At 44.7% G+C, this 27290-nt stretch overlaps 1 protein-coding gene and 1 long non-coding RNA gene across 4 annotated transcripts in view; one reads left to right on the top strand and one right to left on the bottom strand.

Moving 5' to 3' along the window:
* parp4 (poly (ADP-ribose) polymerase family, member 4) overlaps positions 1 to 21419 on the bottom strand; it is a 38230-nt gene extending 16811 nt beyond the window's left edge. For 2 of the 3 annotated variants that reach the window (XM_080290734.1, XM_080290733.1), the window contains exons 1-22: positions 21023 to 21418; positions 20188 to 20422; positions 19655 to 19748; positions 18749 to 18827; positions 18550 to 18654; positions 17611 to 17769; positions 16782 to 16919; positions 16386 to 16553; positions 15353 to 15504; positions 13196 to 13327; positions 10103 to 10201; positions 9366 to 9549; positions 9056 to 9197; positions 8080 to 8222; positions 7853 to 7984; positions 5586 to 5672; positions 5261 to 5425; positions 5134 to 5180; positions 4882 to 4963; positions 3913 to 4050; positions 3636 to 3825; positions 3289 to 3359 (exon numbers count right to left, since the gene is read on the bottom strand). In XM_080290734.1, the coding sequence (XP_080146860.1) occupies positions 3289 to 3359; positions 3636 to 3825; positions 3913 to 4050; positions 4882 to 4963; positions 5134 to 5180; positions 5261 to 5425; positions 5586 to 5672; positions 7853 to 7984; positions 8080 to 8222; positions 9056 to 9197; positions 9366 to 9549; positions 10103 to 10201; positions 13196 to 13327; positions 15353 to 15504; positions 16386 to 16553; positions 16782 to 16919; positions 17611 to 17769; positions 18550 to 18654; positions 18749 to 18827; positions 19655 to 19748; positions 20188 to 20422; positions 21023 to 21148 (2868 nt within the window). In that variant the 5' untranslated portion in view covers positions 21149 to 21418. Of the gene's footprint in view, positions 1 to 3288; positions 3360 to 3635; positions 3826 to 3912; positions 4051 to 4881; positions 4964 to 5133; positions 5181 to 5260; positions 5426 to 5585; positions 5673 to 7852; positions 7985 to 8079; positions 8223 to 9055; positions 9198 to 9365; positions 9550 to 10102; positions 10202 to 13195; positions 13328 to 15352; positions 15505 to 16385; positions 16554 to 16781; positions 16920 to 17610; positions 17770 to 18549; positions 18655 to 18748; positions 18828 to 19654; positions 19749 to 20187; positions 20423 to 21022 lie in introns of all 3 variants that reach the window. The other variant, XM_026143982.2, reaches the window with a different exon arrangement.
* A 4982-nt stretch (positions 21420 to 26401) lies between these two features.
* On the top strand, positions 26402 to 26820 carry LOC145421065 (uncharacterized). Its single transcript, XR_013902336.1, has 2 exons — positions 26402 to 26577; positions 26667 to 26820. It is a non-coding gene; the product is annotated as an uncharacterized LOC145421065 (long non-coding RNA).
* Positions 26821 to 27290: the final 470 nt, after the last annotated feature.

Raw genomic sequence — 27290 nt, forward strand, 5'->3', positions numbered from 1 at the left:
CGTGTTACTGGAGTCATAAAAGCAAAAACATGGAACAAACTGTAATAAAGGCCAATGTCCACCATTAGTTTCAGAGCTCATCACAGCACAGAAACAGCTTTAGTGGAGGTTACTGTCATGGCCTGGGTCTAAGTAAGCTAATGCATTTTTTGTATGTTTATTTTATATGTTGTGTTTTTGGTGGTTTTCCTCCTCCTCCCTGTGTGTGTGGTCATACGCGCTCCGGGGTACTTTGGGCCACTGAAGGGACTGCGACACCTGCCGCTCGTTAGCAGCTGCAGCTGATGGCCTCATCAAGAGAGTCCTTTTTAAGAAGGGGGCGGAGCTCCAGTCTATTCCAAACCTGTAAAGTACCTCCGTTGATGAGCGTTTATGTGAACGACATCACTACTGTGGGTTTCCTGCTGAGCTGTGTGTGTTTTGTGCCACCAGGAGTCGGTAGTGTCGTCTCGAGGGGAAACCACGGAGCGCAATCGGGTTTTGGAGTTGTCACCTCTTCACTGTTTATGGACACGTGTGTCGGACTCGCAGAGGAATCGCCACGGGAGCCACAGTGCTGCATTTGTACATGTTTTTTTCCACTCACTATAAATAAATCCCGTCCTTCACGTCACACACGGGTAGTGTGTAGTGAGCTTTTTGGACATTAAGAAAATAATTCGAATTGTAACCGTGCTGAGGGCAAGTTCCAGCTTTGAGCAGTTTGGTTTGGGGGGTCCGGGCGAGGAGGATGCGGCTGCCTCCCTGGGAGCTCTTGTTGCCTGGTTTTTCTTCATAGGCGGACAGTTTCCCCACCGTCGTTTGCTGCTCACTTGTTGGACCCTCCACTTCAGGGAAGAAGGCTTCCTCGCCATCGGCACCCTACCCCATCTTTTCTAACTCCTTCAACGTCTGCTGAGTCAGCAGACAAAGTAACTCAGACTCCACCATAGTTGTAACACCACTTGCTATTAACAAGATGAAGGCCGTTTCTTCCCCACTCACTAGCAATGCTAAGCCAGCTGAAAGTAGAGAGAAAGGTTTTGTCTAACCCGTCCACTGTGGGTTTCTCTGGGCCAGTGGGCCTGGAGACTGTTAGTTCACTGTCAGCCGTCCCTGTAGTTACTAATTGTGAAGCTGTTGTGAGTAACCGAGGCATTTTGTCACTACCTGCTGAAACAGTGACTGTTCATTCTGGGCAGGAGTGTTCAGGGAGTGATGGAAACTATTTTTCTTGTGCTCATTCTGACTGGAGTGTTTAAACTAGAGCCCATTAACAGGCTGTGCATTCTCAGACTGTTTGTGTGGCTGTTAACCTGCTGCCTTAAAGTTAGTAACTGAGGCAGAACATGGTTCTGGAACAACCGCCTTCGACCTTGGCGAGGGGATCAAGTGAGCTAATTCAGCGGACTGTGTAGCTTTTTTAGTGGACTTTGAAATCGCACGTGCTGAATTAGAGCACTCAGGGAACGCTGAGTTGTGGCCAGAGCACTCAGAGCTGCCAGCTCAGCATGAAACTCAGCAATTAGCTCAGTCAGCTGCTCAACTTCACCCATAAACGTCACTACAGTCAGTAGCTCAGTTTCCAAGAGCTCAGTCCCTAGTGCGGTCTTTTGCTCCTTACATCAAGATTCAAGGCTCTTTATTTGTTATATGCAGAGTCATACGAGTGCAACACAGTGAAATGTGTCCTGAACTCTCCTTTGACTGTGCAAAAAGACAATATATACAATAAATAAATTAAATAGATTCAAAATCTGAAAATGTACATTGTGTGAATACAATGTTAAAGTGTCTTGTGCCATATTAGCACCCCAATGTATTGTCACAGCAGTGCAAGTAAACAACTGACCAGAGTAGTGTAAATGTACAAAGTAATATGTGCAGTAGTGCTACTCACAAATGGCACCATTACAAACTCCAGCTGCTGCAGCATCTCAGCGAGGATGACCCCGATCGGTGCACAGAATTTGCAGAATAATAACAAACAAAACCACCGCTATTGGTCTGACACTAACCCACACTGGATGGATGCCTCCAAGACTGTTGGAACAACAAAAGTGATGGTTTGGTGTGGTATATGGGGCACAACGATAGTGGGTCCATTCTTCATCAATGGAAACCTCAAGGCCACTGGATATTTGAAATTGCTACATGATGATGTGTTTCCCTCTTTATGCACTGAAGCTGGCACGTTCCCTCAGTTTTTCCAGCAGGATGGTGCACCACCACATTATGGGTGCAGGTCCGAGCATTCCTAGATGAACAGTTTCCTGGAAAGTGGATTGGTCGTCGTGGGCCAGTTGAATGGCCACCAAGGTCTCCCTATCTGACCCCCTTAGACTTTTATCTTTGGGGTCATCTGAAGGCAATTGTCTATGATGTGAAGATACGAGATGTGCAGCACCTGGAACTACGGATACTGGATGCCTGTGCTGGCATTTCTCCTGTGGTGTTATTATCAGTGTGTGAAGAGTGGGAGAAGAGGGTTGCATTGACAATCCAACCCAATGGGCAGCACATTGAACACATTTTATAAATGGTCAGAAACTTGTAAATAACTCATGAAAGAATAAAGTTACGTTGAAACCAAGCACACCATTGTTGTTCTTGTGACATTACCAATAAGTCTGATGTGTCACAAGTTAAGTTTCCAGTCACCTTTCTCACTCACTGTGTGTTAACAGACCTCTCTGCATTGAATCATATCTGTTATTAACCTCCGTCTCTCTTCCACAGCATGTCTTTATCCTGTCTTCCTTCTCTCACCCCAACCAGTCACAGCAGATGGCCCCGCCCCTCCCTGAGCCTGGTTCTGCCGGAGGTTTCTTCCTGTTAAAAGGGAGTTTTTCCTTCCCACTGTCGCCAAAGTGCTTGCTCATAGGGGGTCATATGATTGTTGGGTTTTTCTCTGTATCTACTGTACAACATAAAGCGCCTTAAGGGACTTTTGTTGTGATTTGGTGCTATATAAATAAAAATGAATTGAAGCTTTTCAGAACAGTTGACCTCTGACCTTGAGATCATGGTCACTAAGATTCAAACATGTCTGACACTGTTGGTAGATACACCTATAGTAAGAATTTGAAAATCCTACATGGCTTCGTTCTCAAGTTATCACATTCACAAACTTGGGTGGTGACAAAACCCCATCAGCCTTTTAGGGCTGAGGTGAAAGAAGGGCTTTTTCTGGATCATGTTAGCTAGTGTTAGCGTACCTGCTAAGATAAGAATAGAACAAATAGAGCAGCATGCAGCCATGCTACTCAGTACCCGGAGCTATAAGAGCACAGCAGATTTATAACTGACCTTGATGAATCTCTGGGCTTCTTCATAAACTTCACCAAGTGGCGTCACTGTTAGGAAAGCTTCTGTGTGATCTGAAAGGCAAACACAGTAAAAGTTAAGAAAGCTACCACTGGCTACAGCAAGCATTTGCAGGGTTTCCTCAGTAATATGTGATTAACAGCTTCATCCAAGTATTGTGTGGGAAAAATGCAAATATGACAAACTGTAAATGAAACTCTTGTGAGTGACACAGGTTTGCTCACAGAAAGACGTGCTGCTCTTGTTATTCACATCCTTCAGGATGACTTGAGCTAACACTTTTTAAATGTTAGCCTAAAAGCTGCCTCAGGCTGCAAGTACAAACCGACCTGTTCCAAACAAAACCACATTGAGTCTCAGGCTGCGATCCAGGCTTTTGAGAATCTGCAGGGCGATTCTGCGGGCCGAGCGGAGAGACTCTCCCTTCATGGACTCGGACGTGTCCAACAGCAGGATGACTTCATCTGCGTCTGAACTGGAGCTGACCTCAAAGTCTGGATAGAAAACCAACATGCAGGCCTAAAGGGACGGAAACAAGATGGCTGAACAAAAAAGCAGCATTTTTAGAGTGACAGGAGGAGAAGACAAAGAGAGCGACAGACAAACCTGGCTGTCCTTGTCAGGGTGTTTCTCCACCCACATCCTGGGCAGGTGGACGTCAGACAGCATGATGGACAGCTGGAATCCATCTGGACCCATGATCTGTCCTGGCAGCACGCTCACCACTGCCTTACAGTCGGTTTTCTACATGACCACAAACATTAAAGAGCAAAAAATGATTGGTTTGCATGCAATAAATCCATATTTGTAAACAGCAGTTTGGTTTAAACTTTGAGGTAAAACAATTAGTGGTATGGTCCACCCAGCTTTCCTCTGACTGGACACAGACAACAGGTCAAATAGAAATGATTTCCAACTAAAATAGAGTCACAGTAAACAAATATTAACAATCGAAATCTTTAAATAGAATGAATGACGGTGTTTTGGAAAGCTGTAAATGAAGAACAAACGGCAACAAGTATAATAATGATTGTAATTATTGTTATTACTAGTAGCAGAATTCATTTTAACGACTTCTGATTCAATTCCAAATGCAGCCAGGTTGTCATTTGTTCACATGCTCGATCAGAGGGACTTAAATCCCAAAAGATTTGGATGATACGTAACTAATAATAATCTGCATGAACAGTTGCAGTCTGGTCTTCGCCGCCCCACAGCACTGAAACTGTGCTGATAAAAGTAACCAATGATCTTCTCATGGCAGCCGACTCTGGTTTACTCTCCATTCTTATTCTTCTCGATCTGACTGCTGCTTTTGATACCATTTCTCACTCAATTCTCCTCAGTAGGCTCGCCTCCTTCGGTCTCTCCCATATCCCACTAGCCAGGTTTAAATCACTCAGTTTATTCGACTTAAATCCTTCACTTCTCAGCCCTTTCCTCTGGTTGCAGGCGTGCAGGGATCTGTCCTGGGGCCTCTTCTTTTCATTATCTACCATCTTCCACTTGGACACATTTTTTGTAAATAAAATATTCAGTTTCACTGCTTAAATGTAAAATAAAAAGCCAAATGACCTTCATCTTGACTTGGTGAGTGATACATTGCAGGCTGGAGATCTCATAGGGCATTTCAGCTGACAGGTCCAAGGTGAACTCTCTGAGAGCAAAGGAACAGTGATTGAACAACCCCAAACCAAAAACATGAGGATACACGAAATAATGAAGCTGTAAATACTGCAAAGCTGTTGTTCAGTTCTTAACAGTTTGGAGGTGGATATGAGCAGACGAGGTTCAGACTGGTTAACAGAAATGCTTCATTTCGCTCACCTCACACTCGCAGCTTCATCAGTTACACACACCTTCTCCACACTGACCTGTGGAGTGACGTTTAAAGTCATATTTGTCATCAAAGCAAACTCTGATTCAATCATGAGCCGGACAGGATCTCTGTTACCTGTGTGGTCTGGTTGAGGGATGCACTCTCCTGCCACGGAGCCACGCTGCCGGGCAGGGAGAAGAGAATTGTGCCGTCCCTGACGATCAGCTCGGAGACAAAGGTCACTTTGATGAGGACAGTTGCACCAGGGGGCAGGTTACCCACACTGATGGTGAACACATCCTGCAGTGAGGATACAGACCATGTCACAACCAGCGGCGGCTAAAAGGGCCTACATAACACCAGGAGACGCTAAACAGCTCTGGACCCGCATGATGAGTGTGTGTGTGTGTGTGTGTGTGTGTGTGTGTGTGTGTGTGCGTGTGTGCGTGCTTAGACGTACAGGTGCATCCTGGTCCATGAGATAAGCTCCATGTCCTTTCTCAATAGCCTGTTTGTACTCCTTGCGAGCTTTTTCTTTCTCCTTCACCTGAGAAACAAACATCCATTGGTTTGCTCACGTTGTGTTGAACAGCACAGGCTTTATATACACGATAGACGTAGTGCCTCAAACTGAGCAGCTTTACTATTCATCGTTCATCTTTTGAATCCAAATGTCACGAGCACAGGGCTGTGAAATGAGAGAACCCACGTGCTTATTGGTCAACAAATTGTGACTCACAAATCATTAGCCAATGAGCTCATGAGAACTTCAATGTCCAAAATAAACCTAAATGTTGCATTTGATAGATCAAACTAGCAAAAGAGCGAGTGAGCTGAAGGGTGATGTAGTCACAGCCTGAAGTCTTTTACAAACCCGGCTGCTTCAAGGCTCGTTGATGTTGGCAGAACTTTGTGGAAAACACTAAAGAATGCTTTTCTACTCCCTCCAGCGTCAGAGTACTGGGTATTATCAACAGACTGCTGGGCTTTGACAACAACAACAGGAATAATAAAAGATCCTGTTATGCTTTGGTCACATTTTCATGAATAAAAAAAATAAAATAAAATAAATATATATATATATATATATATATATATATATATATATATATATATATATATATATATATATTTTAGGGGTGCAACGATACTTGTATAGATATTGAACCGTTCGATACAGTGCTTTCGGTTCGGTACGCATATGCATCGAACAATACAACATTTTTAATTTATTTTATCAACTTTCCTTCTGACGATGCTGTCTGTGTTGAGCGCTCAGTGGATCTGCGTTCGACTACTCCGCCTAGGGTGCACTGTCGAGCGCAGATCCACTGAGCGCTCAACACAGACAGCATCGTCAGAAGGAAGAGCGCAGGGCAAGCTAGCGAGACAGAAGTTAAGCTCTCCTTGCAACATGGCAAATTGAACCTCCCCCACCCTCATTCAGATCTGGCGTTTGGAATTATTTTGGTTTTCATGTGACGTATGACCCTGAAGGTAAGCGAGTCATGGACTAAAGTAAAACCCGACGTCCCGGAGCTAGCGATTTTGCCAGTCAGGCTACCAAAATCTATCTCTTCCCTGCCCGTCGGGCTATTGTAGGAAGGAAAAATATATGTCAATGCTTTTGCATTCTTTCAGAAATGTAGCTGGGTAATTATGTCATTGGCATCGGTGAGCCACTGTCAATATGTGACATATTGAAATCGTGTTTGAATTTGCGCTTGTTTTTTTGCTTTCACTTTGCAATCGCGCGAACTGTGTATAGAGAGCGACAGCACTGATCTGTGAGTGATGATAATTTGCACACCAATTCCTCTGACATCGTCTTATCAATCGTTAGCTTACTATGCAAACATGACAAGTGAAATCTCCCGCAGCTTAAACATGTGAGAGGTTGATCGCGCAGAGAATCGCTGAGCTTATGTGAGTGTGTGTAAAAGCAGCAGGATTTATATTTGACTACGATGACCTGGATGATTGAGAACCTTCACAGACAGATATATATTTTAGTTCTGCTGAGCCAAATAAGACAGGTCAGGGTGAAGAAGTGACAGCCAAAGAAAAGCTTACCACAAAACGGAGAAGTTATGACAAATCAGACTATAAGGCAAAAAGAAAGTGCAGCTTTATGGTTTCATGGACAAAAGAATTTCTGTGGCTGCAACATGACGAGCTAAATAACCAGGGCTGCACATAAGTGGTCCGCAGGTGCGCATTCGCTGTCAAAACAAAAGACGCGCACAAGATAAGAAGTTGCAACGCGTGTTTGTGTACATAAGATTTTCAGGAGGAGGACAGACATTTGTTTAGAACTCTTAAAGATGTCGAAGAAGCTCCTTTAAGCAATTACTGTGATGTTCCTCCACCTCCAAACAAATGTCAGAAGGAGTCCGAACCACAAAAGAAGCACGTATTCTCGGAAAAGTGTTTGCAGGAGGTGAGCTGGCTTCAAACAAATGATGAACGCACAGAGATGTGGTGCAGAATGTGCCGTGAAAATTTAATAAATGACAAATTAAAAAGGCATGAACATTTTTTTTGTATTGAAAAAATATTGAACCGTGACACCAAAGTATCGAACCGAACCGTGAATTTTGTGTATCGTTGCACCCCTAATATATATATAAATAGAGAGAGTTTGACAGGTGTTTATATTGTAATTCACAGAAACAGGAAATGAAAACGTTCAGACGGTGAACTAGTATTTGAATAACGCTCCGTTACCTGTCCCACGACATGCTTCCCGTTGATGAAAGCTTCAAACCCACACACTGCAGCTGAATCATCTAGAGGGAAAACATACTTTGCCTCAATGGGCACTGAGCTCAGATTTGTGTATTTCTGGAAGATGATGACCTAAGAAGGACACAGACGATCACATCAAATGTCAAATCGTATGTCAGCAAGCTAACAATGAAAAACACTGAAACGACTCGATGTGCCACCGTTACCTGCGAAAGCAGATCCATCAGTTTACACTTCACATGAACGGCCTGCAGAGGGAGCTGCTGACCAGCGCTGTCCAACAGTCCGGCGGTCACCTCTTCCAAGGGGTTTTTACTGCTTTCAAACATATCATCGCCTAAACTGAGCTCTACACACAGAAACAAGAGACGAAACAGTGCAGAATGACGTGGTTAGCTTCATTTCTATCTTTCAGCTTCATAATTATAATTCGCACATAGCAGACCGTGCTGACAAAGGATTTCCACTAATCTCATAGCTGTTCAGAGACTGTCAGTCCCATCCTGACCAATAAACACAGTCCTCTCACATAGACGAAGCCACCGGAGCAGGATCTCGACACTTCTTTAGACTCGGCCTGCATGGCAACAAACCTGTAGCTGAGGGCCCAACCAACATCCTGCACGTGCAAACAAACACTTTGAAGAGCTTGACAAAAAACTGTTGTTGTGTCGTTTCACCAACTCTACATGCAAAGGTTTTGTGTCTTTCTACGATAAACTAAAAAGTGCTTTGAGTAAAGAAGTCCATCTGTAAATTATAAGCTGCATCTAATGAATGACATCACTGTTTACCTTTAAAGACAGCTGTGCAGCAGTGACATGTTATATCTGGTGGTGTTACTGGTTAACCCCACTGGGATCAGTCTGGGCTTAATGTGAGTAGATGCAAGTCTGGAGTAAGTGTCATAATCCTGGGTGGCTTCCTTTTGGAGTTTTCAGACCTATGAACTTGATCTTGAGGTCAAGGGTCACTGATGATTTTTAGCACTTGAGGTTCAAATTTCATTCTCAGCTTACTGGAATTATAAACGTGGTGACGATGCTACCACATGAGCCTTTTACAGCTGAGGGGTAAAAACGTATGAAAGCTCAAGTTCAACCACTAAGCTGAGCGCACTGTACTCTCACGTTCATCGCCATAAATAAGAGCCGATCAAAGGCGCAGCTGTCCAGTGCTCACCTTCAGCAGAACAAGGAAGACAGAGCTCAGGTGACATGTCCACGGCAGGAGTGAAGGCCTTTAGCTGGTCTCCTTGGATGCTGAACTGAACCACATACTTGAGTTTCACCTGATCAGGACTGTATACCACATACTCATCATCCTGGAGGACACAAGAGTGGATGTATGTTTGTGTGCATTAGTGAAGTGAACCTAGTGTGACAACAGTTAAATATTCAGCAAAGAACAATAATTCAGCTTATGGGCAGTAAGTGTTTTCTTCTGTCTGTTTATCCATGTGCATGTAAACGCTCACACAGTCCTACTGTACCTCAAACTCAGAGGGAGTGTTTGGAGCGCGGCGGACTCCGCGCACGCTGTCGTATCCGTCGGGAGCCTGCTTCAGCAGGACGTCCGTCCTGTAGACCTGCCTGCAACGTCCCAACGCAACGTCACACACCAACAACAACCGGGAGCCATCCGTCACGCCGGGCTTGGAGTATTTCAGACTGGTGCTGTGGATGGAAAACGTGACTGTGTTGCTGCCATCTTGGTTCAGAGATATCAAAACTCCAATAATAACAAGTGAAAGCTTTTATTACTGCAGGTCAGTGTTTGCTTTACATTCAGAGGAAACTCTACAACCAGAGGACTGAAAACACTCCACAGCGTATGAACCTCACAGCCCTTCTTAGGGAACCAAGGAGAAGATGCTGAGGCGTGCAGATTACACAAGATCACGTTAAAACAAGTGGCAACAAGTCTCATGATCTTATTCAAAGCGTTATTGGTTCAAAGCGTTGCCGATGCGCACGTAGTCGGGGGAGAGGTGCAAGACTGAGTTCAGTGGTGTTGGGAATCAAAATCAATGGAACCATCAGATTTGTGTCCAGATTGTAACACGTCTCTCGTCCTTGAACTAGTTCTTCATACTTGCCTTATGTGTCGTATTACACTTTTCACTCAATGGCAAACTGTCAATGAATGAGGGGCGGCTCAAGACTTTTGCACAGCAGCGTATGTGTCAGACACACAAAGAAACTGGTCAAATTGGGATTTTCGACTAACCTCAGGGAATCACTAAAGTAGATCCCACCGCCCAGTTTGCCGACGTCGGTTCTTTCTATGCCGTGGTGCTCGACTCCCACACGGGGCAGCAGCAGGCCACTGAAGAGGAGGACACAAACACAGCTGCTGTTTCACTACACACATTAAAGACACACAATTCATATGAAAGTAAAGATATCGTTATGTAAAGGAGGTCTGCTCAAATCGAGCTAAATGATTGGACGGCGTTTCCTAATACAGATGGACACAAGACGTACAGCCGGAGCCAAGTCAGCTGATCTTAACCCAGCTGAGCGTTTCATTGGCTGAAGACTTTGGCTCACAAACAAACAGCGATTGAAAGCTGCTGCAGTGAAGGCACAGCATGACAAAGGAGGAGGCTCGCGTCTGGTGATGTCCATGAATTCAACACTTCAGGCTGTCAGTGCCAGAAAAGGCGTTTCAACAATTACTTTCACTTGTTTCGTTTGTCCAATGACGTCTGAGCCCCTGAAATGATGAGATTGTGTTCCTCACATCTTTTTGTTCCACCCTCTGAATGAAAGCTGAAAGTCTGAACTTCATTACAAATTCATTGTGATAAAAAACCAAACCTGTCTCTGTCCAAATATTTATGGACATAATGTTTATCTAAAGTGAAAGAATAAGAGAGAGGACAGGTGAAAAAACGACATGTTTCAAAGTGATGTGATAAACACATCGTGCGTGTCTGTATACACGATAAATGTGAAACCACTAACAACATTTTCAGGTGACTGTTGTTGTGATTTGGGGCTGTAGAAATAAAGCACTAAACATCCAGAGACACGGTGTCCGGCTGAAATCCACCTGGCCAGTCAGTGTCCTTAACCCTTTAGGACCTACCATAGAACCAAGTCCACCAGAGCTTATAGTATATTTTTACATGCTGTGGAGCCATTTTTGGGAGCATTTCAAGTTGATATACATCAATACAACCATTATAGCCCAGATTTTAATAATATGTCTGCATTAAGTGCACAGTAATTACATAAATTGCAAAAAAGTGCAATAAACTACAAAAAAACTGAAAATCGCTTTTGTTTTTTTAACATATATTTCTAGTTAGAGAAATTTAAGAGGCTTATCCCTCAAAACTGTAAATACAAAAAAGTTGCACAAAATAGTTTCCCCACCACAGGAAATTTATTTTGAGTGTCTTCATAGTTTTGTTTTTGAAATACACCAATTTTTATATACTGCAGGAAAAACGAAAATAAATATTATAGTGCAAATTTGCAAAAAGCAGCATATGCATCAAAATAAACTATTTCCAGCAGTGCAATATGAGTCCTCAGCATCCCAGAAACGACACAGAAAGTCATAAAGTCAAAGATAACTTTTAAAAACACCAGTATAGGCTCATGAGGCCCTGATGGTAAAAACTACATTTCCGCGAAAAATGACGTCACTTCCGGTTTCGGGCAGGACATGCGGTCATGTGATAGTTCACGCTGATGGACGTAGGAAGTGTTACAAACAGCTGATCGGATCGGCAAAGCGTGTTTCTGGAATATTATGTTTTTGTTGCTGCAAGCGCTTTTTATGCAGTTTTTGCAAAGCTATATGTGGAAGGAAACTGTGACCGAGGACAAGCTGATGGCATAAGATGTAAGTACAACTCCTCCGGTTTCATATGCAAAAAAAATTATTGCGCTAGCTCACGTGGTTGCAGAGCTACCGGGATTTAAAAATAGTTACACAAAACAGAGCGTGCCCGCTCCGACCGGCTCTAAAGGGTTAAAGACAAATCACAGTTTCCTGTAACTGGTTAAAAAGCGAGACATGTCTCACAACAGACAACAAACCTTTGGTGTGACCCAAAGTGTCACAGTCCTGGGTCGTGTGTTTTGATTTTGGTATAATTATTGAGCTTTCATCGTGGTTTATCATTACCAGTCTTTTGGTTTAAGGTTCTGTATTTCGAGCTCTAGTAGTTCTTTGTTCTGTAATTTCTAGTCCTTAAGTTTTGTTTCTGTGTTTCCTGTTTTATTTTGATAGTCCCTGTCCTGTGTGCAGCGTGTTGGTTTTGCTTCTGTTGTCTAGTTAGGTCTGATTTGTCCCAGCTGTGTTTCCCTCTCCCATTCCCCGATTGCTCCGGTGTTTATTCGAGCCCTGTGTTTTTGTTGCTCTGTGTCGTGTTGTATCCTCATGTGAGTTCTGTCTGCCTGTTTATCTTCCCCAGTCTAGTTAGTTTTCTCTTCGTTTCCTGTCCAGCAAATAAAGTTGAGTTTTGTCACCTTGAGTCCTGCTGCACGCACACCATGACAGCAAGCTGTTGTTGCTCTTCTTAGAATCCAAGCACACGGGATTCTGTCCCATTAAGTTTCCATTCATTATTCCCACACAGCATCACAGATCTGCACTCGCAGCAGAACACAGGCAGAGATGTCCTGGTAGCTTATCAGTTAGATTACATGTAAATACCAAGCACAGAGTATTTATTGAAACACAATAAATACAGAAAACCTTTGTTTTTTCCTTCAGTCTTTGATCTGATTGGTTGACATATTAAATCAAACGTGTTCATGCAAACGGACTAAGACGTCCACACGGTTGTGTTTTATCCCCAAAAGTTGAATAAAATTAAATACTGACGGCCACAAGTCGCCCCCTCCCCAAAGACGCATCTATGGCATAAATGTTCCTCATTAACTCTCAGTTGACCTCTGACCTTCAGGTCAAGGTCACTACTACATGCAGCTATGGTATCAATTAAAGTTATCATGAAGTTTCCAGACAACTTTGACCTCGAGGTCAACGTCACTGAGATCCAGACTCATCGAGATATTTGGTAGCTGCAGCTAAAGTGTTTAAATTCCCCACAGCGCCACGTTCTTGACTTGTTGTTCACGCCACCCGCCTGCCTGCCCACGGCGGGTGACTACAACACCCTGACGACATTCAGACTTTGTTTCAGTGTATATGAGAGTGTCAACCACAGCTCGATGCGACGAGCTAAGTCTCTGAATGGACGGCTTTACAGAAGAGTTTTGTCGATGTGGGTTCAGCTTGAAGTCCGTTTTCTTACAGTGAATCAGGTATGAGACAAACGACAGGATCAGTTGTTCTCACCGAGACAGGATTCCCACAAAGTTGTTGGGACTGGAGGAATGGAGGAGTGGCTTAACATTCCCCAGCTCGCTCTTAAAGGTCTGAAGCTCCACCCCTCGGCCGACACGCACAATCTGCTGGATCTGCACCCTGCTGCGAAACACAGATTAAAGCGAGGGAACATCTGTGAAAGAGATCTTTGTGTCGTTGCATACAGAAGACATGCGCCAGAAAACTGAAGACAGATCATTGTGAACACGTTGGCTCGTTTACCTCTGCAACGACCGGCTTCTGACAGCAGGGATAATAATACATTTGATTTAAAAGCGCCTGTCAAAACACCCAAGGACGCTGTACAGCAAATAAACAGGCATAAAAACATGAAATATACACAATAATAAGAGCAGCAGACAGAAAGTTTAAGTTCATGGATGAGTTATATGGAGTAGGCAATTTTCAACAGGTGGGTTTTAAGGTTGGACTTAAAAAGAGGGAATAAAGTGTTTCTGAGGTCGGGGGAACTCCAAAGTGAAGGGGCAGAGCACCTAAAAGCACTCCTCTCCCTTATCTTCCCTGCTTTGCTTCTTATGTCCTTGTCTTGTCTCGTGCTTTTTTCACTTCCCTGGAACACTCTCACAGTCTGTGTCTAAAACCTAAAAGAGAATTATGGCTTTGATCAACTGGTCTCTGGATGCTATTGACACCCTTTAACGAGAAGTCTGGGCTCGGGAGAGCCCGAGTGCCCTGGAGGGACTTTCCCTGCCGGATACACGATGGATGGGTGGCAGAGGATCGTGTGCTTGGCGGGACTGTCGATCGAGGACGCTGAAGATATCTACCTATTCAGAACCATGATAACAGGGTTCTTGCTGATCAGAGCTGGCTTGGCCCTGGCTTATCGGAGAATTAAGAGAGCGGAACCGGCTGTTCAAACCCCCACAAGGATGCCCGCTGGGATTGGAACGACAGGTGCGACTTCTCAGAAAGGGCTCACTGAAGGCAGCATGGTTACGAGCTTGGAGGCGCTTACGGCTGCAGTGAATGCTCAGAATAACACCTCTGAGCGTATGTTGGATTACATCAGGGAAGAATCCACTCGGAACAACACCTCTGGGTGGAAGCTGGATTACATCGCAGATCAGTTGGCTGCGGTTGTGAGGTCTCAGAATCTGCTATGTGAGCAAAAGACTGAAAAGATCACGGAACTGAAGGTAAATAACATCATGGAGAAACTCGCAGCTATTAACGGGAGATTGAGACCAGTGTCGGTGTCGGAGTGTTAAAAACGGCTTGAAATTCTCATGAGTTGTTTGTAAAAGAAAAACCACCATTATAATGCGGAGACCCCTTCAGCGCCAGCTGTGGGCTCAAGGCCGGAGCCGAACAACACCCTGATAACGACTGTGTTGAGTCTGTTCCTTCCCATTCCCTGCAAGGCCACCTGGGTTGGCTGGAAGACTGTTTACTTAGCCTGGCAGGGCGAAGGACACTGTCTCCGCTGAACTCTGGACACGCACACACATACACTTACACTGATAAGCACACACTCATCCCCCTCCCTTTCCAAACGCCTTGGATGCTTGTTTCCTGCGGGGGAACACGGCGGGTCGGTGTGCCGCGCTGGAATGGTAGCACTGTGCAGGGCGGCTGCTGTGTTCGCTTCGGATTACTCCTCACCCCCCACCCAATCCTGTGGCTTGTCATGTCTTTCACAAAGTTGTGCTGTGGACATTTATGTGCTCTCTGTGCAGAGGAGTTTCTTTGTTTCCTGTTCTCGTGCTGTCCTGCCATGGAAGCACAGCATGAGCAGAGGTCTCTTTTTTTCCTCTTGTACTTTCCCATTGTAGTGTACATTTCAGTGTTTTTCTGTAACGCTACCGATCTCCGACTTGTCTCCCCATGTGATGTCTGTGTTGTGTGTGTAAGGTCGGGGGGGGGGGGTCCCATTTCACTGCAGGGCAACCTGCATGTGGCGAATAAAGCTTTGATCGATTGGTATATATAGTGACAGCGGAGATGGAGGAGGGTGTGTGGAATGCAGCAGCTATTCCTGAGTGACCACGAAACGTCAAAACAACATGAAATCCTGTGTGTTGGGTCCTTATCACAATATGTCACCATGAATTTGAATGTGTCGCTGTTACTTAATCCTCGTTTGGAAAGTGGACATGAAACTACCTGTCCTGCAGGAGATCGGTCACAGCCTGAAACTCGGAGCTACTGGGGGGAACCGTCTCAACGCTGCACCTCAGAGCTCGATACTTCCCCACAGTGGAAGGGGCGGGGCTCCTCAGAGTCATCTCACTTGCATTCAGAACATCTCGGATTAACTGGAGGAAATCAAATCGTTGTTTTGTGTTAGTCTAAAGATACAAAGAGAACACAGAGGCTGAGCTGATCGATATCATGGACTTGTGCACTGGAGTGGGGGGATTTGTGATGTTGTCCAATCATCATCCTCCTCTGGCCCTTCAAACACACTTTTAACCTTTGAAGTCGTCGTGTATTTTTTTTCTTTAATGTTTTCTACAAATGTGTGATGATATCTGAGACACAGGACAGAGCCAGGAAGCACTCAGCTTACACCAGTGCTGCGGCGCTAGCTTGGTTAGCATTTTACTGTGTTAATATGTTTTAGTAGCAAAACCTGAAAAGTTCTTAAGAGGAACAGTGAACCGGAATAGCTGAAGCCCAAACATCTCTGGATAAATGAAGAAATGCATGCTGGGATTGTTTTGGTCGTCTGTAGTGTATGTCGCAGTGCACAGGACGGTCAGGTTGACTAACGTTTATCCACCTGTTCGACATTTTCTAAACCAATTTTTTATATTTCAGCGTAAAAGCGATCAAAAAATTGTGAAAGGTTTTTGTGAAAAAGCTCCATCTCCTGGTGGAGTTAAAGGGTCGTAGTTCATAGTGCAACGTTCCTCCTTCAGAAACACTCCCAGCAGCTGGGAGAGGCCTTATGTGTACTTTACATCACGTGCCTCACATTGACCTTTAAGATTTTATGGAACTGTTTCTTACATGGTGCCAAAGCGGTGGAACCAGTCGGTGCTCTCGTGTTTTTGCAAGTTGTATTGTGATAGTTTTGTTGGCTTTTCTGTCCTGGCTCAGTCACACTGCATCTCTGACAGAAATCATTCTGCAGGATATTTTTCTCAGTACGTGTGACGTCAGTGGGCGTGTCTCAGAGCCGTGTGCGTGGTACCTGACAGAGGTCCAGTTTCTGAGAGATGAGCTTGGTGCTGGGAAATATGGAGAGTTGTCTGTGTGGCAGCAGAGTGTAGACGTCCTCCAGGAGACTCATCAGCTCAGTGTGGTTTCCCTCTGTCAGCTTCTTCTGAGCCTGAAGCAACAAGCCCTCTGCCCTGCTCACCTGCACACACACACACACACACACACACACGCACGCACGCACGCGCATGCACACACACACACACACACACACACACACACACACACGCACGCACGCACGCGCATGCACACACACACACACACACACACACACACACAGTCCTATCAGGTCAGGCTGATGGGAAAGCTGCAGTTTCTCTCAGTGGTCACCGTCAGCAGCTCCACGTTTTACAAACAGAGAAACTCTTACATCATTCAGGCTGAGCTTGTCCACTGAAACTCTGAGGATGTTGTCGAGGCAGCCCAGCGCCTCGGTCCACAGCAGCTCCACAAACACACCCACTTCCTGTGATAAGCTTCCTGTGTTGAGCTTCTCTTCCAGGAGCAGCTGTCAATCAAACAGAGCATGTATCATCCAACTGCTGAGCAGCACAGATGGAGGTCTCAGATGTCAAACGTGCTACTAAGAAACAGGATTTCCCACATGTTCTCTCGTCCAGAAACATGAATTCAGTCCTTTTAGTTTAAAGCAGATTTGGACACACGTCCAAAACGCTCGTGTTTTCCTTCTATGTTACTTTTAGGAAACTTTAATCTGAGCACAAATATAAAATGTGACACGAACACATAAAGCAGAGCATCTGATGTGACGGTGACATTCTTAATTAATCTGTACTGAACTGTTATTATTCATGGTGTGAGACCCGATCCACCCACAGCTTTGTACTGTAAACTGCTGCAATACAGTTTAACAGAGAGAAAGATCGCTGTAGTAAAGGTTGATGCTTCAGGCCACAGTGGTTGGTGGGAGTGTACTTTGTAATATTGTGTCCTCTTAATATGTCAAAAATTATAACCAGTGTTTTGGTCAGTGTTGATATTCAACAATATTCCTCATTGGAAAAACTGAAGATTCATTAAACCTCAGAAAGAAAGTGGAAAACATTTTGTATTGAAGAAAATGTCTTTAAACTTTAATTCTTCAAATAAAAAACGAGTGAAGTAAATAAAGGTGAGTCTAAAAGCTGAGAGCAAAGAGCAAAGATGTGATGCAATATTCATCAGTGAGTGTGTCAGACCTGCTGCAGGGGCGCAGAGCCCATCTCACAGGCAGAAGGAGGAAACCTGCTCTGCCTCCGCAGACCTGAAGCCTCCAGGCTGTCTCTCAGGGCCTGGAACACCTCCAGAGCTTCCTCTGAGGTGGACAAAAACACCAGCTTGTCCCTCACGGCCTTCTTCTGTGAAACACAAGTATGTGTGCAAAAAAAGACACAAAATCAAAGGTCTATGCAAGCAGTGACATGTGATTGTGCTGACAGTGCACTGTGGAACACGTCTTCCTGTTTTGCAGACAGTCCCTGCTTACTTGTCTCAGACCCGGCTGCACAGAGAACAGCAACACTGCCGTTAGTGCAGCTCGGAGGACGTCTCAAAGCTGCTCTCCATCTGAAGGACCCAGACTACGATAGTCGTCCTGACCCTCCTGCTGAGCTTATCAGTCTGTCAGCTGTTTGAGGTCACACTGAATAAAAAGTCTATTTTGAAAATATTTGAAACATCTTTTATACTGTCTATGCACACAATCCTTCAGGTATGAGCAGTGACAGATGGGCTGCTGTTGTACGGAGAAACAGGAAGTCACCAGGAGTTGGTCGTAACCCTTCTAGGTTTGGCACAGGACTCGTTTAAGCACTGCTGATGATTTCGAGCTCACCGAGCTCACCTGGGGCGCACTGACAGAGTGTGCACATGACACACAGTATTTCACCAGCACTGCGTGACACTGACGCTACATTTGTGACTGATTGGTTTTTTCTGTCAGGAGATTTCATCGCACTAATATTTGTTGGACCTGAAGACGAGCAGCTAAAGAAGCAACACTACGCTCTCTGCAGGGATCCAGCTCAGCTCTCATTTCAAAAGACAAATGTACATTTATAGAGTTTCACATCAGGACACAGAAAACATGAACCAGAGTGGAGTCGCGTCAGTCTCACACATGTATACACACTTCTTACCTCACAGAGTATATCATCCTTCCAGTATCTGACCACACGGTACTGCCGCCCCTCCTCCCCTTTGAAGCTCTGCAGCTCCAGCACACACCAACTGTTGCTGTTTACCTACAGCGCATATGTTTCATACCAGTAAGAGTCATTACAGTAATTATTGCTGTGGGAACGTCATTAGTGGTAAGCTACAAAAATGTTCTTTTACCTTTTCAAAGATCGAATACTTTGCCACTTGAAAGTCACTTTGGTCTGATGGAAGATCCGAATCAGTGTCTCTATAAATTCTGTCAAGATGAACATTTCAAACATCAGCTTTCTTCTGAGGCGCCATGACTGGAGGAAGCTTATCAGAGCAGTTATCTGCACTATTAAACCAATCTAATAACTACAGCAGCTTAGAGAACAAACAGTTCAGGTTTTTAACCAGGCCAATGTTTCCAGATCTGAAGCCAACGTGGGCGGGGCTTACAGAGAAAGCTGTCTGTGCTGCAGTTCAATGCAGTACCAGCAGATGGAGACACCTGATTTCAAGCCAACATGACAATAATCACAGTCACAATCTTTGTATTACTGTAGGCTCTACCTCACAATATAAAGACACCACTGTTGTTGTCATGTGGTGCTGTATAAACATGTAATTACATATTAGCAGCCCAGCTTTATCCTTTCTGGCACAGAAGGACGCTGGGATGTACTTCGTGCCTTTACTAGTGATTCTTGACTTTAAATATATTGTCTCCTCCTGCTGGTAAAGCAACTTCTGCTTGTGTGTCCACTTCACACTCGGCAGAGGCAAAGTGTGAAACGCACACGGTGCACCTATTACACGCCTATTACACGCCTATTACACGCCTATTACACGCGTAATCGCTCACATGAACCCAGTTTGTGTGTAAATCAGAGCAGAATGAACTTGGCTGTTAACCATGTACCACATCCAGGTTCTTGAACCAGAATCAGACACATCTGATCCAAAATATTAGATCAGTGCATCCCTGGTACTTTGTCCTGTACCGTGACAGGTCAGAGGTGTCTTCATAACTCAGGGCGTCGACATTAACAGACAGATGGTCCTAATGTAACTCACTAATAGACAGATGGCGTCTCTCACCTGAACCTGTCCAGCACATTCCCACTCCTCTCAGGACTCTCTGCCCTCTGAGTCCCACTGACACACTCCACAGGTTGGGCCCGGCCTTTTGACCCTGCAGTATGGACACACACACAGTTTAATAATTAACTCCATATCATATCACCTTGTGCACAGATCTTTGCACACACCGAGTAGCAAACAGGTTCTTATCAATTTGCACAACAGTGCTGCATCAGCTTTAAACACAATGTGAATGTGTAACACTGCACACAGCTGCACACAGCTGCACACAGCTGCACACACCCATGTTCATCTGACCTAATAAAACTAGTTCAACCTGCTGGCTGAGTCTGCTGAACATTTTTAATGTGAATGTATTTCAATCAGCGTGGGGGGACGATGTTACTGAACAGTAAAGGAAATATCAGTCATTGTGCTGCATGTGGGTAGAATTAGCAGCTTGTCTGTGTCTGTAACGCAAATTAATGGAAAAAAAATACAGAAATAAATGAAACTGTAAAGATCTGCTTAGTGGTGCTTTCTATACAGACCTATCTGCTGAGGTGCGAGCGAAGCCAGTGGAGCCGCCTTGAAGGAGGAGCGATGAAGAGGAGCTGATAAGGCAGAGGACGTGTCCAGCTTGTATTCATCCACCTGCAGGAGAACTCCTCTCTCCACACACCTGTACACGTAATCCACCCCGACCACAGGTGTGTGGTGTTTCTGAATGCTACGCAGCCTGTTGGAGCTTAGGTTGGATACATCGGTTGTCACTACCAAAGAGCACTGTGGGAAATGTAGGAAGAAATGAGAGAGAAGTCTAAGATTTTTAAATGTATTTATTGGTTTTTGGTCTCTGAACATAAAGCTGCAGAATGCACACACTGCAGCTTTGTAGCTGAAAGCACAACACAATCCAAAAGGCGTTTTGCACTGCTGGCCTGTGTTGGTCAGTCAGTGTGCAAATATATACTTTTACAAAAATAATGAATTGCTGAAGCTTCCCATCAGAAGAGAACCTAGCTCTATTAGGTCAGACTTCAGCATCTGCACCATCGTCACTAACACAGGGACGTCCTTCTGCAGAGCGAGCACTTTTGCTCACTTGTGTGCTTCTGTTGGTACCAGACAGTCGTGTGAGGCTCCATGGAAGTGCAGCCGATTCATAACCAACTATTAACTACATGTTTCTATAGATGTGGGAGAATGACTTCGATCATTCGTGGTGCAGCTCTGGCATGTTGTGAACATTATACTGAAATAGTCACGTGCTGCAGCAGGTACCAAAGAAAAAAGCTCTTTTTAAGTAAAGTTGTTTAGTAAAGTTTCATTTGAGCACTCAGCCGTGAGGAGTGCCCCCTCCCCCCGCGCTGACAGCTCACTGACCTGTTTGTTGACCACAAACGAAAGGTTGCCTCCGTGACCTGTGACTGCTGATTTCACCGTCTTCTTCTCCTTGAACGACAAACCTCTGAGCTCGAACAGCACCGAGCAGTTGTCGAACACCGCCATGTCTGGAGACGAGTCTCGCACAGCTGCGCTGAGAAAACCCTGCTGGCGCTTCCACCAACTCCTGTTAAAATGCGGAAGTAACTCTCAGCAAAAAGTATCCAACGTAACAGATCAGTTAGAGAACAGCCACGCGGGACTCGTGCTCGTTAGTAAACGACGAATACAACAAAGCATCGACACGATCAGAAACAGCAAAGTAAAGGTACTGACGAAACACCCGAAGCACGCACTCGTCCAGTGACTAACTTAAAGCGAGCAGCAACATTTAACTTCCTGTCTGGTTTGGTTTTCAAAATAAAGGTCGTGACGTTAACAGAGGCGTTTCCGTTTCCGTCCTCGAACACCTCCACGACAAATCAGTGTCGAATCAGACTGAAATGTCACATATTCAGACCTTAACACAGTGGTTCCCAAAGTTTTTTGCTGGGCCCCCTTTGTTTTACAAGAAAAATGTTCGCCCCCCGCGTGCACGCGCGCACACACACATCCTCCAACCACACGCGCCCATATTTTGCTCCACTGCGGTTTATTTCACACCTCAAACATTTAGTAAACAATTAAGCAAATACCAGTAATCTGCAATAAATTACAGGTAGTAATAAAATAAACTACTAACTCTTTTACGCTGCGTCCGCACCTACACGGGTATTTTTGAAAACGCAGCTGTTTTTCTAGTCTTTGGCTTGAAATGAAGTTGGTTTGGAAACATATTCAGCGATGCTTCATCTCCTGCTTTGCCTTTCTGTAGGCGCCCAGTGCTAGCAGTGTCCAAGCATTTTGTTTCCCCCCCCCCCTTTTCATACCGCGCCCCCCCCTAGGGCACGGGCCCCACACTTTGGGAAGGTCTGCATTAACACATGTCACCAGATATGACAGAAACAACCTGTTTTCAACTTGATCATGTGGAGCCATCCATGTGCTAATAATGAATGTGTCAAATATCCGTATTCTGCACTAATCTGTTGCACTGTGAACTGTGATAACCTGTTTCTATGTCACATCTCTGTCCTTCAGTTTTAAGCATGTACAGAGTTTCTGACTGTTGTCTACAGTTGCTTTATTATACAATGAACTGGCTTATACTGAGCTTGCTTCCTCTCATATTGCTGTTTAAAAAAATGTAAACAGATTTTTGTAAATTTTAACAGGAACAGGCAAGGCCCCATATAAACATGAAAACTCTTTTTGATGGCTTTCTACAATAGACATCAAATATTCTCCCACATCTGTAGCAGAAGTTCCCACGAATGTGGACCTCGTAGGCTGCTTTGCTTTCCCTCTTCTGTCCAGTTCAAACCAGCTCGATGGGGTTTCAGTCTGGAGGCTGTACTGGACACTCCGTGTTTCAAGCTCACCATCTTGTTCTTCTTCCTGAGGTAGTTGTGGCACAGCTTGGACCTCTTTTTGGTGTCATTATCCTGCTGTAGGATGAAGCCCTGACAGACTAGGTGCATACCAGAGGGTGCTGCATGGCGCTGCAGAATGCGGCCATTTTGGCTCAGGGAGCCTCTCACTCTGTACAAGTCACCGAAAACAGCCCCAGACCATCACACTCCCTCCTCCACTTACTACGGCCACCATTAATCTGTGCTTGAAGCTGTTGTCCTGTGAGCCACTTATCACGCAAGCTGCTAACTACAGTGTGTCCATCACTGCAGAGGGGGTTGGAACAGCTGTAGGAGTTAGTAGCAGCAGCTTTCAAGGCCTCATCCGCCCCCATTACTGCAGAACAGCTTTAAACTGTTAACCAACATTGTGTTCCCTGAAAAGGCATTTTTGTATAATTCTGAAATGTACATTATTTTACAGTTTTGGGTAACCTTACCCTTTTTTAACCTAGTTCACCACATTTGTACCATTTCAAACTATTCATTGGAAAATATAACTTGGAGAATTGGGCAGTTCTGAAAGTTTTGACCGGTTGTGTATATTCTTTAAAGTTTTCATACAAAAAATCAGGATGGATGACTTTTGCTCCTAAAGTATTTCTTGATGATAATAATAATGATGATTTTTATAAGTATTGTAACGATTGTTGAGGTTATTTTACTTTGACAGGTTCACTGTCTGTGCACTGTTACTGTTTCTTTAAGAGAAGTGTTTGGGTTGCAGGAAAAGAGGAGTGTGTGCGGGAAGGGGAGGGGGCTCTTGTTGTTGTTGGGTAGCGGGGGAGTGAGTTGATTGGTGGTGGTCAGAGGGCCCGGTGGGCCAGTGTCCGGCAGCCTCGCCTCTGTAAGTGCGCCCCAGGGTGGCTGTGGCTACAATGTAGCTGCCATCACCAGTGTGTGAATGTGTGTGTGAATGGGTGGATGACTGGATGTGTAAAGCGCTTTGGGGTCCTTAGGGACTAGTGAAGCGCTGTACAAATACAGGCCATTTGACTCTCCTCGGGATTTTCCTGTGCCCTCTTTCCTGTACCTCCCCAATAAACCGTGTTGCGAACAAAACTCTGGTGCTTGAGAGCAAATGTTACAAAAGATTAAGAAAAAAGAAATCTTTTTAATCCTATTGGGCCAACAAAATCGTTTTTAAATGGCAAATGAGGGATTATCACTGTTGACATTGGAAATACAGGTACTGGGGTCCGTTCTTCGTACCTCGCTAAGTAGGTTAGCCGGATTTGATTGTTGACGATTTCGCGTGATCTTGGATCGTTCGGTTCTCCGAAGCTCATCCGGGACTTGCTGTCATAGCAACAGATCCGTAAGCGTAAACCTGCTCGGGAGCAGGTTTACTTTATGTAAACAGGATTAGATCGCGGCCACGCAGGTATGTCCGCTTCATTTATACGAAAGCAACAGCGATATTCCACCACTGTTTCACCATAAATAAATAACATCAATGTAACTAAAGATAATGCAGCACTTGATCCTTTTATTGATGTCACACAGATACATACAGGTCATTTCCTAAAAAAGGGAAATGTACTATTAACATTCTATTACATGTATGTGATTATTACAGATGTAATTCATATTTCAGAGTAGTAATTGTAAATTACTTCGTGTAATCAAGATGAGAGACCACGGCTATAAAAGCGAAGGTGGATTTGGGAAGTCTGTCGCAGCCATGTCCTGTCCGTATACGCGAGCCACCCATTGCGGAAGGTGCAAGATTGATAAGGAGAGTTTTCAGAATCCAGCGTATATTGCGGGACAGACAGGATCCTTTAGCTCAGCGCGACAGTGTGCTCATAGAGAGATATCGATTTTCCCGTGAGGGTATTATTTACTTAACCAACTTGTTGATGAGGGGGTGCAGGACCACCACCTGTCTTTTTTTGCTCTGCCCTTTTCTTGGTTGCTGTTATAAACAAACAAACAGATTATTTCAGGGTCTCTTTTCAAGAGACTAAAAGCAACATAAGTGATAAATATTACCATTCTGTAGAATATTCTTATATTTCACTTTTACTTGTTCCCATGTTCTAGTGGGTCCTGTCGTGGCTCTAATGTGAAAGAGGATATAATGTAATATAATATAATATGATATAATATAATATAATATAATATAGTGTAATATAATAAATTTACCCTACCGCCTACTGGTGTTGGCCAGAGGGGCTGATGGCGCGATATGGCAGCCTGGCTTCTGTCAGTCTGTCCCAGGGCAGCTGTGGCTACAACCGTAGCTGCTTCCACCAGTGTATGAATGTGAGAGTGAATGAATAGTGGAATTGTAAAGCGCTTTGGGTGCCTTGAAAAGCGCTATATAAATCCAATCCATTATTATTATTATTATTAAATTACTTACGAGTTTAATTTGTCAGCAACTTTCTGCCAGCCCTCTCTCCTTGCTTTTGCAGCCTTTGCAGTGTTCCCTTGCGTTTTAATTAAACTCTGAAACTCCTGAAATCCCTCAATCAAGAGTTCTTGCTCTGCTGCCGAAAAAAAGTACGAAGAATGGACCCCTGGACTGAGTCTGTGAGCCTGATCCACAGCTGTCAGCTGGCTTTCTGCTTGTAAATGAAAACAGTGTCTGGACTGCTTCGTTACACAGAGTCATGCTGCCCTCCTCTGGATGAAGAGATGTAGTACAAAAAATGTTCACTTTGCATTGTTGTGTTTGCTCAATAGGCCCCAGTTTGACACATCTCCAATTAAATCAAAGACATCTTTTTCTACACTCAAAAAAGGAAATTGGGTGGTTGTTACATTTACAAAAGTCTAACTTGTAATTTGAACAAAATAATTTCATGTTTCTATGGTGAACATAATTAAATCACGTAGGCTCTGCATGAAATTCAGCAACTTAATTCGTTTTTGTTGAGATGACGTGATACAGTCTAGTTCAGGGGTCACAACCTTTAAGACCCAAAGAGCCATTTGGACACAGTTTCCACGCAAAAGAAAACTCTGGGAGCCACAAATACTTGTTGACATCTAAAATGAAGATAACACCGTACATATTGTTTTTTACCTTTATGCTTTGTGTGAACAACTAAGGTGTGTTGCTTATGAAATCCATGACAGAGAAAATTACATTTTATTTATGTAATTAACACATTTTGAACTCTTAAAGAAATATAACAAAAGGAAAGACGCTGAACTAAAATGATCCAGCAAAGAAAAACTGTTGTGAGCCACCCTTATATCTCCTTTGGGCTTTTGGAGCCTTGACCTGACTTTTAAAAAAATAATTGGAAAAAAGCTCGATGCTGCTAAAAAAAAAAGTAGATATTTGCAAAATTCTGCCTAAATATGTATTTAACCTGGTTAATGTGTGCGGCGGGGTGTGGTCTGCAGCGCCGCTGCAGGGGGGGCGGACTCATCTGAGCGGCACCCGCAATCACGCATCGCCGCCTTAACGTCTGTGCTCTCTCTACTGTTGTGTTGGTGTGTTGGTGTGTGTCGGGCTGTGAGCTGCAAAGCTACAGCCGGCTGTGTGCGTACAGCAACCGTGTGTGAAAAGCGTGTTCATGCAAACATCGTCGGGTCTGCCGTGATATGTTTACAACGGGACTTCTGCTCCTGAACCTCTGCGCACAGCGTCTGCAGGTCAGGGATGTACGAAGTCAGAGGCGGAGCCAGACATTTGAAACACCCGGGGCTTAGCCCAAAAGGGTAGTATGCATGTGGGATTTGTTTTTTGTTTTTTTTGGGGGGGGTAGAAATGACTGAAAGATTGTTAGGAGGTGGTGGGTAGGTGTATTGTTGTTGTTTGGGTTTTGTTTTCCTTTTTGTTATAGGTAGGCGAGGCGGGGCTTGATGGCATTCCAACACACCTGCGACGCATCGGACGTCATCAGTGAGCGCTTTTAGGGAGCAGAGTCACGGACGTCTGGTGTCGGAGTATTGTCGCTGTCACAAGTGCCTGTTCCATTGCCTGTCCGTCTACCTAGGATTTTGTGTTGGCTATTGTGGATCCGCGACGGAGTGCTACGTTCCATCAGGCTGCGGTCACTGCAGCAGCTGTGGTTTGTGTGTCAAGTAAGCTCTCCAACTCTCTCCGTCCACTTGTGTTTAACGTTCGGCTATCAACGGTATGCCGTAAACTCTGTTTTGTTCCTTGTTGTCAGGTAGCTCCGGTGCGTCATCTGCCTACCTGCATACCTCGGCTCCGTCTCATCTCCTCGGTGTTAATCTCCTGGCACATTTTTATCTGTCACTGTATATAGCCCCTTCCCTTGTAAATATCCCCTACTCGTGTATATAAACTTGCATCACAAACTATTTTGTGTCCGTGTGTGTTTCTGCCACGTAATCCATCCGTGTCAGTCTACCTAACAGAATACTCCGACCACTTTGATGGATTCGGCAGAACACACAGGTCCCGCTTCCGGCGATTTACTCCAGAAACACGAGGAGTCTTTGTCAAGCTTGTCTCGGCAGTTGGCGGCGTCCGAGCAATGGGCGGGCCGGGTTAATGAGACCCTGTCAGCCATTCAAAAGACTTTGGCTCGGTTAGTTCCTCCTACTGTTCCTGCTGTTTCTGCCCCCCCGCCTGTACCGTCTGCCTCACGGGGTTCGGGCTCTGTTCGTGACCCCGCTCCCTCGGCTCTGGTGCCTTTTACGGGAGAGTTGGGCCGTTGCGGGGGTTTTTTGATTCAGGTTTCCCTGCTTTTTCAGCGGTTTCCCCAAGCGTTTTCCGATGATGCTTCTAAGATTTCTCATGTTATCGGTGCCCTTCGTGATCGTGCTTT

The sequence above is a fragment of the Astatotilapia calliptera genome, chromosome 16, assembly GCF_964374335.1.
Source record: "Astatotilapia calliptera chromosome 16, fAstCal68.1, whole genome shotgun sequence".
NCBI classification, from domain to species: domain Eukaryota; kingdom Metazoa; phylum Chordata; class Actinopteri; order Cichliformes; family Cichlidae; genus Astatotilapia; species Astatotilapia calliptera.